The 13,042-nt window shown below is 39.0% G+C and overlaps 1 protein-coding gene across 20 annotated transcripts in view; it reads left to right on the forward strand.

Moving 5' to 3' along the window:
- ADAM22 (ADAM metallopeptidase domain 22) overlaps window positions 1-13,042 on the forward strand; it is a 236,042-nt gene that overhangs the window by 721 nt on the left and 222,279 nt on the right. For 15 of the 20 annotated variants that reach the window (XM_060632418.3, XM_060632400.3, XM_060632398.3 and 12 more), the window contains exon 2: window positions 64-224. In XM_060632418.3, coding sequence (XP_060488401.1) covers window positions 64-224 — 161 coding nt within the window. The remainder of the gene's footprint in view (window positions 1-63; window positions 225-13,042) is intronic. The other 5 variants (XM_081795026.1, XM_081795027.1, XM_081795028.1 and 2 more) reach the window with 1 other exon arrangement.

A 13,042-nucleotide genomic window follows, 5' to 3' on the forward strand; every position in this document is an offset into this window, starting at 1 on the left:
GGGTCAGGGTCATTATTTTCTCCTTTTCTCCCCGCTCCCTCCTTACCCTCGTCCTGCCTGGAGGAGACGCCTCGTTGACGGAGCTGGAGAGGAGGAACGAAAACCGCTTCCTGGAGCGCCAGAGCATCGTGCCACTCCGGCTCCTCTACCGCTCGGGCGGTGAAGACGAAACTGGACACGACGCGCTCGACACGCGGGTGCGGGGCCACCCCGGCGGCGGGCAGGTGAGAGGCGCGGTCCAGGGGGTGGGCCCGGGCGCGGCCTGGCCCACCCTGACCCCACGTTTGCTCTCCGTCGCCCTGGAGATGCAGTGTCTTCGGTGGAAGGAGCGCAGCCCTAGTGCGAGTCGTGCATGGCGCTCCCAGTGCGAAAAAGAAGGGAGGGGGGACAAACCCCTCAAAGCACCACAGGCCGGAGCTTTGCTAGAGAGGAGTTTGTGCGGGATGTCTTCGGCAGTGCGGTAGCCTGAGCGGGGGGGGGCGGAGACCCTCTCACCTCCGGCAGGCAAAAAAACATGCATAGGCAAGAAAGGATGTAATGTGTGGGCAGGGTTTGCATCATCATTATTGTTGTGGTTGTTTTAGTCCTCAAAAAGACTTTATACGTGATTTAAACCAAGGTTGGTACCGTAGAAAAAATGGAAAGACAAGCCTAGACATCCCTAACTAAACTCAAACTGTAAAAATAAGCTAACCTGCAGGGTTCTCATCTCACTCGATTTATGGACACCAGAGATGTACCCATTCACCTCCACGTTTCAGGAAAGGCCTCTCCTCCTCCATTTCTTCACTGGCAGTGGTCCTTTGGCGTAATTTGAGTCCTTTTGTTTTTTGGGCATTTATAAACTATGTTAAAAAAAATCTAAGTTTATTCCATTTACCCATATTTAGATCAATATCACATGCCCACAGATAATGCCTGAAAATTATTTTGAACTTACTTGCTAATTTAAGTAATTATTTCAGGGCTCTCTAAGCAATTTTTGTATTTTGTATGGCAAGCAGTTTATTCACCTGTAAGTACATATTAAGGTAGAGCTTGTTCGTGTGGTTGAAAATGTTGTAAATTTTGCTGACCTAAAGGCAGCTGAACATTTTCACGTGTGTAAATACATTTATTAATAGTTCAAGATGTATGTTGTAGCTGTGATAGTCAAAATATTTGATCTATTTCTGTAAAATATGTGGAAGCAGAAAAATGCCATATAAATCATAAAAATGCCAATGCTTAGCTCTGTTGAAATTTTCATATAAGAAATTAATTTAAAGGGCTACACTAATATCCATTAAAGTTTGAGCACTGTGGTAGAAAGTCCAGTGTGCCAAGCTTTAATGAAGATTTCCATTATTTGAATTGTTTGATAAATACCTCTTCTCTTTCATTTTGACTTGTTTTCATAGTAAAACTGAAGAAACGGGACACTCTTATTTTTCAATAAATGAGAATTATTTCTGTGGAGGAATATTCTCACACTCACTTACAACTTTTGCTTAGGAAAAGTTTCACATACATAGCAAAATAGAATGTTATAATGAATGAATATTAGAATAAATACATAATGCTTCAACAATTAGCAACTCATAGCCAGTCTTGTTTCATCTGTCTCCTACCTGTTTTCTTCCCCTTCTTGTATTTGAGGCAGATCAGATCATTTCATTCATAAAAAATTCACTCTGTACTTCTAAAAGGATTCTTTCAAGAAAGAATGTAACCCTGTTATTATACCTAATACACAAATATTATAAATATGTAAAATATATTTAAGTATATTAGATAAATATATGTAAATATAATATGTATACATTTAAGTTTGTTTGTTTGGTCCAGGACCCAAATGATGTCTATAGACTGCAATTAGTTTATTTTTTTGAGTCTCTTTAATGCATAATTTACCCCCTTCTGTTTCCTTCATTTTTTCCTTACGATTTATTCATTGAAGACAAGGGGTCTTTCATCCTGTAGTTTCTCAGCCTGAATTTTTGCTGATATAGCCAGTGCTTTAAAACAGATCACAAAGTCTTTCTCGGAGAGGAGGGAGACAGAAGTAGAAATATAGAAAAAGAAAATTTTAGAATTGGAAACTCCCACATCTCTGCCATATGCTGGTAATGTCTTCAGGTACCCTCTGCCCTTCACTATGTTGGTGAAAGACCACCACTTTTGGAAAACAGGCCAGTCCTCCTTCTTTTCTCCTATTTATGGAGCACCACTTTGTCAGTTTTTTGGTTCATCGGCCTTTCCACTTGGGGCAGAAGATACCTTGGGCCTGTGCAGTTTCTTCTTAAAATAATAAAACTCACAGTTAGGAAGAATGACTCTGGCTTTTGGTGAGGTATGGATGAACTGGTATGATTTAGGTTGAACAGCATGAATAGATTGTTTATTCAAGTCAGGATTGGAAGTGAAGATACTGTCTACTGTCTTACCATCAAAGTAATTATTACAAGTAGTTACCTCAGTGCCTGGCACGTAGTAAGGTATATACCGAACACCTGGTTGGATGTCTGTATCACCTGGGGGGCTGTTGCATTTTACCGTGCTCCTTAAACTACAGTTAGAAATCGCTGACTGCTAGATCTGAATCTGGCAGTTACAGTTGTAAAGACTTAGTTGCCATATGCCAAATTTTCCTACAGTTAGGGAACTCAGGAGTGTTCCTGCATTTTTAGATTCATTGAGAGCTGGCATTGGATCTAAAAACTCAGGCTGATTATATTTGGCCCTTGTTATTTCTTTGGTAATTAAATAGATAAAATTTATGGCATCTTAGCTACCCATAGATATTTTTTAGTAATTTCCTTTCTTCTTCAGAAATAAAATTGGGATGCCTTCCTATCAGCCTGCAAAGCTTATATAATCATTTGTTGGTTTGTGTATTTAAAAGGCACTTATTTACTTGAGCTCATACTGTGTACCAATTTTTGTACAAGGCTCTGGGGATTTAGAGGTAAGAGACACACTTCAAACCTTTGAGGAATTTATAGACAAGTGGGAACGTGCATGAATGGATAAGCAGTTATACTCTGCCCTTCTGTGTGAGTTTCTGGAGGTGATCACAGAAAGCTTTGGAGGCAGTGAAGACAGTGTTTAACCCAGGTGAGCAGGCAGGGTGGGCTTTCACGGGGAGGTGCTGTCTTAGCTGTGTTTTGAGGCTGAAATGGGCCAGATTAAAGGAAGGGGATGCGCATGTCAAACCAAAGGGGCAGAAGTACATGGACATTTGGGAATTAGGACACTTTTTTGTTAGGTGCAAATAGTTAGGATTTAGGGGACAGATGAGCCAAAACAGGAAAGCAGAGAGTAAATGCTGCAGTACCTTCATGATTTGTGGAGCAGTTTGGACTTTGTCCCAAAGGCAATTGAAGGACTTTAGTAAGGAGAGTTTACTGACCAGACTCATGATACTGTGGGATGGTCCTAATTGTTAGAAATGAATAATTTTAATTTCACAGGGTAAGTTCAAGTGGTTGTTCACTTTAATTTATTGGTAAATGCTAATTCACATACTCGTTAGCTTCCTAAGAATTTAGTTAGTAAACTGAAAATACCATATAAATGAGTTTATAAGGCATTTAGAGCAATGCTGGGTATATTGTAAGCATTATATGAGTTTTTGTTAAATAACATTTACTCCCTCAGGCTGCTTGAGTACTATTTAGAAACTTTATGACATCACTTTAATGCAAAATGGTGCCCTAATTACCTGAATGTAACACATTCCCAGAAGTAAATTACACATTACTAAAATTTACATAAGTAAGTGGAATCTGACAGTCCTGGAGATGGTGGAGACCTTATAGGTCATCTAACCTAATTCAGGAATTACTTCACACCTGGTAAGATAAAGTCATTGACCTACAGTAAGGAAACCAGTAACGTATCACTTAATGTTTCAGGAAGCTCACAAGAACTATGATGGTATAAAACACCTTAATTTTACTCTTAATGTGTCCTTGTTTCAGTTTTTAACCACTGAATGGAAAAGAATACTCAAATTATTACTTTTTTAATGTTTATTTATTTTTCGAGAGACAAGAGAACAGAGCATGAGCAGGGGAGGGGCAGAGTGAGAGGGAGTCAGAGAATCTGAAGCTGGCTCCAGGTACCGAACTATCAGCACAGAGCCCAAAGGGGCTTGAATTCATGAACTGTGAGATCATGACCCAAGCCAAAGTCAGATGCCTAACTGACTGAGCCACCCAAGTGCCACAGAATACTGATATTTTTAAAAGAAATTTTTATTTCAGTTTTGGGGAAATACTGGCAATATGATTGGTGTGAAATAATAATTCTGTTGATGAGTCCATGTTGTAAAAGATTTCTTTATTACCTGTCCAGTTAGTTACTTGAATGCATACTTTGTTTTTATCCCAAGTGTGATGATCAACCCATAATGAAAGGTTATTTTGCCATCAGGTTCTAGAAATGATAGTCCAAGAAACCATGTTTGATTGTGGGTAACCTTGGTATCCTCAAGTCTGTATACCTTGGTACCTCAAGGTACCTCAAGACTAGTATACCTAGTCTGAGATAATTTCAGTCCTGTAAAATAGCACAGGGAACTAGAATATTCAAATTATTCAGTCTTTCTTTCTTCTGCCTTGAAGTGATTTGTGCTGAAGGAATTGGGTGTTTGCAGATAAATAGATAAAACTTTTTTAACTGGGCATCCATATGGGCAAGATAGTGCCTCCTGAGCCTTATTGATGGTTTGATACTGATAACTGATAATCATTTAATTGCTATTTTTAAGAAAAATCACCTTAGGGGCACCTGGGTGGCTCAGTCGGTTAGGCGTACGATTTCGGCTCAGGTCATGATCTCACGGTCCGTGAGTTCGAGCCCCGTGTCGGATCTGTGCTGACAGCTCAGAGCCTGGAGCCTGCTTCAAATTCTGTGTCTCCCTCTCTCTCTGCTCCTCCCCAGCCCATGCTCTGTCTCTCTCTTTCCTTCAAAAATAAATAAAAAACATTAAAAAAAATTTCTTAAAAAAAGAAAAAGCACCTTAATGGTTCCTTTTTTTTTTTTTTTTTGGCTAGCCAAGCAGGACAGATTTACTGTTAACATCAAAGATAAGTTATTTGGTGGTTTATTTTGTCATGTGTTCACCCCATATATTTTCAATTATTTTTCACCCATTGATATTTCTCTATAAATAGCAGAATTTCTTTTTATCATAAGTCTTTGCTTTCAGTGAATAGTTGGGCTACTCATTTCTCTGTCTCTTTCCCTGGATAATGTTGTAGCTTCTCAAGTAGTCAGGTACCAAAAACACAGATCTGTAAATTATCATACTTTTGATAATCAGTAATGCCAGATGGTATAGCAAGATGGTAAGTAGTCATGTGCTCCCATTTTTTTAAAAGGCTTATTTACTTTTGAGAGAGAGAGAAAGCGACGCAGAGAGAGAGGGAGACAGAGGATCCAAAGTGGTCTCTGCACTGACAGCAGAGAGCCCAGTGGGGGGGCCTGAACTCAGGAACGGCGGCGGCGAGATCATGACCTGAGCTGAAGTCGGGCACTCAACCAACTGAGCCACCCAAGTGCCTCTAGTGTGCTCCATTTTTATGAGTATATTTATACATGTGCCTAAGCATGGATGAGCTGTAGTTAAAATTGTGCTGTTTCACTTGGGAGCACTGAGTCAGCTTCACGGTAAATTGTCTGCGGTACTGCTTCTCTGGCAAAAAAAGGGCTCCTAGGAATTATAGCTTTGGGAGTATTTTGCAAGGATAGCACAAGCATTTTTTTTTTTTTCTTAATGGGCATTTGTTAAACCTAAGTAGCTCAATATTGATAAAGTTTTGCCACCAGTAAAAAGTTTGTTCTGCTATAAATAGGAAGGAGACATTTCCTACCACATTTTTTTTTTTTTTAATTCTCCTACCAACATCCTTCCCTTACAATTAAATTGTTAAAAGAAATGGTATTCAGAATTGTGGGAGTTTTCTTTAAGTCTTGTTTTTACTCTGTGAGATCCCAATTTGTATATGTATGTTTGGGGCATCTTTGAAATTATGCCTAATGATCTCACTGCATACAAAAAGAACCCATCTCTCATCACTTCTTTTTTTTTTATTTTTTATTTTTTTAACGTTTTACTTATTTTTGAGAGAGACAGAGTACGAGTGGGAGAGAGGCAGAGAGAGGGAGACACAGAATCTGAAGCAGGCTCCAGGCTCTGAGCTGTCAGCACAGAGCGAGACTCGGGGCTCTAACCCACGAACTGTGAGATCATGACTTGAGCTGAAGTCGGACGCTTAACTGATGGAGATATCCAGGCGCCCCTCTCTTCACTTCTTTACATTTATACCTGAAAAACTGTGAATGACTCTAAGAGCTTATGGCTTGGTAAAAATCGTTCTTAGTTTTGTTTGCTTTCTCAACTTTCAAAGAATGTGAAGTATTCTGTCATTTTTAGTGATAAAGCCCTTTCTAAGTCTATACATGGAGGGAGGCCGGCTTTCTTGTCATGGTTCATTGAGAGCAGTAGTCTGTAAGGTCACTAGCTCTCAGTAGCTCCAGTGGGGCTGAGATAAGGCCACATTTATCATTATATTTCATGGATAAGCTCCAAAGGGAAAAAGGATGTTAATAAAAGGAGGGGAGTGAGCAGAAGAGGAAAGGATGGTAAGGAGAGTGGTGACAAGGAGGAAGGAAACAAATAAGGAAAAGAGAGAAGTGCTTATAGTAGTATTATCATATATGTTATAATGTACACTAACATACTTAAATACAATAACTTATGTGGTTAGTTTTTATGTACCCAACAGTTTTCTTAGTACTTGGTGCACATTAACTCATTGCAGTCCCACAAGAATCACGTGACAGGTAGTACTTATCAGCTGTAAAACCACAAAGCCGGTAGGTAGCTGAGAAAGGATTAAACCCAGGTACTTTAACTCCACTGCACTGCCTGGGCTTAACCACTATGCTTAACTGGCTTTATGGCAGGAGGCCACCAACATTTCTTTAGATGTCGTTCAATGGCAGTGAGATCAAAGCTTTCTTACATTTGGTCCCGTTGGAACCTTATGTTTTTTGCAGCTTGCAGAAACAGTAGGAATGCATCATTTCTACTAATTTGAGAATGAGAATGGACTATATAAAGATATTTAACATTTAAAAGATGAAAAACACCTCTTCAAGGGTCATGTTCTAGTTTGGAATTGCATGTGTACACTTATTGTTATAATCTTTCTGTGTAATTTGAAGATTTTAATATTCAACAGTCAGTACCAAAATTATGTATATTCTTTTGTGGTCAAAGTTTCATAAAACAGAAACAAATGCTAAACAGGGATCGATACCCTTACCTTTCTCCAAAGGAAAAGATACAGAATATCTTTTGTAGCTTCACAGAGCAAGTAGCTCCAGAGTTCCAAATATCAAAGCTTTCAGGGAAAAGCGATACATAATCATTAATAACCAAAATGATAGCTTCTGTGAGCATCTAGTCATGCTTTCATGTAACAATAAGTATACACATTTATTTTGGTAATAAAAGCCCTAGAAAGCAAATATTAAGGGAAAGAAATGAAAAAGAAGAATGAATATTTATTGAATATGTAGCATGTACCAGGCACTGTGATGAGTGATTTACATGTATTATCATTATGAGGTAGATATTATATCCATTTTATAGATGAGGCTACTGAGGCTTAAGGAAGCTAATTAACCTGCCCAAGGTCATACAACCAGGAAGCAGTAGTATTAGGAGAAGAATTCTCAAAGAAAATGTTAGAGATCCAAATAAAATAATCCTTCTGTAATATATGCTACTTATTTAACATGTAGTTACCCATTCATCTCTGTGATGGAATCATCCTAACATTTCTTTGAGAAACTCTTGGTTCTGCTCATGTCTCCTCCCTTGCTAACTTCATTCAGGTGTGAATCGATGTCGTGTTTAGCACTTGTTACATGTCTTCATTTCTAGAAGTGGATATAATTTCTGTTTCTACCTCAGATATTCTTTTAGCCACATAGACATATTTGAATCTACATCTAAACAACAGCATAGAATATCTGTACTCAGTACTTGGAGTTTTATCTGCCAGAAACTCAGAAAAAACTCTTTATGGGGGAGGGAAGAAACTATTTATGGGGAACTATCCTCTGTTCCTCCATAGGGTGCTGGCCTCACCTACTGGGATTCTGGGTAATGAAAAAAAAAAAAAAATCTCCCCAGTGGATTCCAATTTGCACGCAGGGTCAAGGAGCTCTGTGTATCCTTAAGATTTAAGAGATTTTTTTTTTTTCATCTTAAATCTGTCTGGATTTAAGTTAGTCACAAGAATTTGTATCTGAATTGGGATCAGTTTTCTTATTTGCATCACTCACCTCTTCAATAATTTATCAGACCTTTTCAAAAGGATATTTTAAAGGACATTGTAAGAATTATTCCTGGGAAACCAGTTACAGTATTAATTGAAGTCTGGGGAAAACATTATGGATGGTGCCTCATCAGGACCAAGAGGAGAGATTTGTCATGTAATTGTTTCCTTCCTTGGGTGGTACGCCAGAAGTTTAGAGGCAAATTGTGCCCTCCTCCAAGCCAGAGTCATAGCCTGAGTTTTCATTCCAGCTCCATCCTAGCTCATCAGCACCCATTTCAGCTCAAGAGTCATCTGAAATATCTCTTGACTCGTGATAATTTGTCAATATGAAACGTCATATCTGTATTCAGGCTTAGGGAAAGTAATCTTAGAGGTTTCCTCTGTCTGCTTGCCTAAAGTGGTCCACCCACCCCCTATCACATCATGTTACTCTCTTGTCTTCCCAGCACTTGTCAGCACTTGACATTCTTTTTAATGATTGGCTTGTTTATTGTCGTTCCTCCAGTGTGCCATCTCTGGAATATAAACTACGAGAATTGTGTATGACAATAGTGATCTTGTCTGTTTGTTCACCACACATCTCCACTGCCTAGCCCAGTGCCTGGCACAGAGTAGGTACTTAATAAATATTTCTTGAAGTGATAAATTTTCCTTTCCCTCCAGTTTTCTCATCTGCTTATAATATCTTGTAAGTGTCCATGTAAACATCCTCAAGTCCTCTTTGAAACTTGGTATGGTATAAAATAATGAATACATGAATAAATGTTAGTCTTTAAATATTGAATTTATAGCCCCCTTCGATAATTGTAACTCTTTTACACATAATTAAAATAGAGTTCAGTGTGCTGTGTTTTTATTTTTTACTTATCAGTGTGCTGTATTTTTAGAATATAAATACTTCATATATAAAAATGATTTTAGACTTCTAGTTGTCCTTTATTTCTGATTTCATCATTTGAGTTGCTTTTAAGATCAAAATCTGTTTTGTCTTCCCTAGAGCAGACTATTAGATGTAATTTGATTTTGAAAATAAAAAATGCCATACCATGACCAAGAAATACCGGCAGTTATAACTGGGAAGAGAAGGAATAAACAACTTAATCCACCCCCTGGCCCCCACCCCCCACAATCTGTTTGTTTATGTTGAAGAGGTTTTTCAGAATCATATACATGTATCAGCAAGGGTAGATCAACATTTTTCTCCTTTTTAAAAATCGATTTTGTATCAGGGCATTTTAGTTAGCACTGAGCAGTAGTTGCCCTTTTGCTGCACTTTTTTTCTTTTTTTTTTTTTTTTGTCCCAAGTAAAGAACATTAGATAACCGTTTTTGGAAGAATGAGAAATCAGTGAGGCTTTCCTGAAGATGGGCCTCAAGAGCTCACATTTTGCAAGTGGCTTTAACATTTTCTACCTGAGGCAGGAGAACTCCTGGTTGACAGTTTTCTTAGACCCCTTATTCTACTTGGCACTAACTCATGTCTCTAGCCTTTACCTCTAGTCTGTCAATTGCTCTTCTTATTTTATTTTTTTTCCAGTTTACTTCTTATATAGGCTTGGTTGGGAGAAATTGCCTCCATTCCCCTCCCCCCACCCTCCCACTCCCCCACTAGTGAGGTCAGAAGGTTGGGAGTCAGGCTGGTACATGTGATTTGGCACCGCTGGTCACAGCTCAAACTTTAAGTGGTTTCTCATTTCTTTGGACTAGGTAGCAAGATGCTGTAGAAAGAGCTGGCACTTGACAAAAACTAGTTCTGTAGATTTCTGTGAATTCTCAAGTGGATTTTTAATGCCTTTAGAATACACTGTCAAGGGTCTGGCCAGGAACCCAGCTATGGATCCTCAGTGGGCATAATGAGCTGTCAAGGTTACACATGGTGGTATTAATCTAAAGTAGCCTGAGGGAGCAGTTGTCTGAAGACAACTGTCTAGGGTCATCAGAACATGGGCAGGAACAGGGTGTGGGTAGAAGTGTGGTGGTAAAGCTCAGGGAAATCACAACGCAGTTACAGGGAGAAGATATTAGGTGCACTGTGCCAGATGGGTCCCAACTAGAGAGAGCTACCTGAAACAGACTGAGGCACAATCTAAGTTTTTAATCTCACATCCAGGTTTTAGTGATCGGCTCCACTCTTGATTTAGAGCTTGTGTTTTTAAGGAAACGGAGTGTTTTTTAGCCTGACCTGTCTCTCATGGCACCAGCGATCATTTTCATCCTCACATGAGTTTTAAGTTTTTGTTTCAGAGGGAAGAACCATTTCCCTTCTTCTTCTTCCTCACTTCTCCTTGTCTTTTTTTCTTTCCTCTTCTTCCTATTCTTATCCTTCTTTATTCCTTCTTCCTGCTTTCTTCTTCTTCCTCCATCTTACTGTTTGTTGGTCTTTTATTTTTTATTTTTTTATTTTTAATGTTTATTTTAGAGAGAGAGACAGAATGCGAGTGGGTTAGGGGCAGAGAGAGAGGGAGACACAGAAGCAGAAGCAGGCTCCAGGCTCCGAGCTGCCAGCACAGAGCCCAATGTGGGGCTTGAAATTACGAGCTGTGAGATCATGACCTGAGCTGAAGTCGGACGCTCAACCAACTGAGCCACCCAGGCGCCCCATCTTTGTTGGTCTTTTTTAAAGGTCTGAAGGCTGATGGGAGAGGGCTTTCCTGGGCTCACTCTGCCCCATTATGCATAGTTCAGACCGTGGACTCTGCTTCTCCTGGGTCAAGAGATGAGGCTTAAAGATTTATGGCTTTATATACTCTGAAAAATCACACTTTGTTTGTACAAAATGAGCAATAGGCTCATTTTGAATGCCATGTGGTATGCATTAAATAAAGGTATGTTAATGATTGAAGAGTTCTTTTGCAGTAGCTATTTGGAACATTTATTTTACTGACGTGGATAATTTTAGTATTGTAATCAAACTAATGTAGTGCACTCCTTGGTGAGTTATTGATAGGAACTACACCGGGTAGAGTTGTTGCACAAAGGAAACTTGACTTGCAGCAAGTGAGGAGGTCACAGGGAATATCTTCCAAAGCCATGACCCTCTGAGCAACGGTGAATGGGTTCCTTTTATTTAGGGTTAGGGAGAATATTCAGAAAGGGGCGTTTTGTCCTTGGATGTGGAGGTAGGCGTGAAGTCACACATGTGCCTTAGAGAAACAAGCCTATACACACATTGTGTGTAATGTTAATGAGGTTTGTGCTCCTTTTGGGGCAGAGATTTTAGCATTATAACAAGGCAGAGGTACCTGTCAGTCGCTCCATGGTCCATGTGCACAGATGTGAGTTGGTGGTTGAGCTCAAACTGTTCTGGGTGGTCTGGGCAGGCTGGAAGTCTTAGGACAGTTGTTACTGCTTGAGAAAGTCGTTTCGGTTTCCATCATGGGTTGCTGTGAGGTCCTTTGCCTGTTAAAAGATAAGCTGGAAAGAAGAACTTAAGGAAAATGTGGGACAAAGGTCGGTGGATCTATGCAATAAAGGTCAGGTCTTGAGGTCCATCGTGGGATGTTGCTGGTGACAGTATCAGTCTCTGTTTCTATAAATAGTGGGTTATTTTCGTGGTGAGTTTGGAATTATATGGAGTTAGCAGTAGTTATGAGTACTTGCATGTGCTTTCAAGTTTCATTACCTAAACTTTCAAAAAAGTTTAGATAATGTTTAATAAGAAGAATGGGAATTTGGTTTTTACAGATGCATTTACAAATGTACTGTTATGTAAAATAATTAAGCCATCATTTCTTAGGAAGATTTTTATTTATTTTGATAAAAACTTAAACATCACTGAAGGTGATGAAAATTTAGATTCAGAACCGCAAAATTGTGTTCACACTTTAGGACTTTGTACATCTAGTTTAGCTGTAAATGTTACATTAGTTTAGCTGTAAATGTACATTGTAAATGTACAAAAGGTACATAAAAGTACCTTAAATCTTGGACAGATATTGATAAGAAGGTGGGCAAAATTCAAGTAGTGTTCATTGTGGTCACCAAAGGTGAAGCAATTTCTGCCTGGGAGGGTGACTTGAGATAAGGTATTTCAAACCACGGTATAGCAATTTTTGTTGGTTTTCAGGATTTTCTAGGGTAAAACAGGAAGAAAAATATTATTGGTGCTGAGATACTGAAAAGTCTCATTTAATTTCTGAAGTAAGTTTAGCATGATGTTCTTACAGTTCTTAATCATCTTGCATAGACAACGTACTCAGAATTAATGAAGGGAGAATACTATTAATTTATAGCTTAACCAGTTTCATGTGAAATCAATGTGAAGTCATTGATTAATGAGATATTTAGGACATTTCCTATATGTTCTGATGATGAAATCATGAAGTTTGCAGTTTTCTTAGGGTGATGGGGTAAAAATTATTTTACATTAATTTCATTGTACAGAAAAAACAAGGGGCGAAGGCATGTATCCTCATCTTCATTTTTATTTCTTCCCAGTGTTGACACACAGCCTTGTACATGGCTCCCTGTACCTAGTGCTCAACAAGCAGATGTTGGCTGGATGAAATCATTGATGCCATGTCCCCAGACCCCTGTTATTAGGTTAGGTTTTCCCTGGTCGGTTATTTCTTTCTCTTCATCTCTCAGTACAAGTTTGAGCACTTTCCTGTTGCCTCTTTCCATTTATTGTTTTCCCGTGAGCCTAGTCTTCCTCTGTTCACTTTCCCCATGACCATGGTTTATTTTGTATTTCTCCCCTACTCT

This window comes from Panthera onca, chromosome A2 (assembly GCF_046562875.1).
Source record: "Panthera onca isolate mPanOnc1 chromosome A2, mPanOnc1 haplotype 2, whole genome shotgun sequence".
NCBI lineage: Eukaryota > Metazoa > Chordata > Mammalia > Carnivora > Felidae > Panthera > Panthera onca.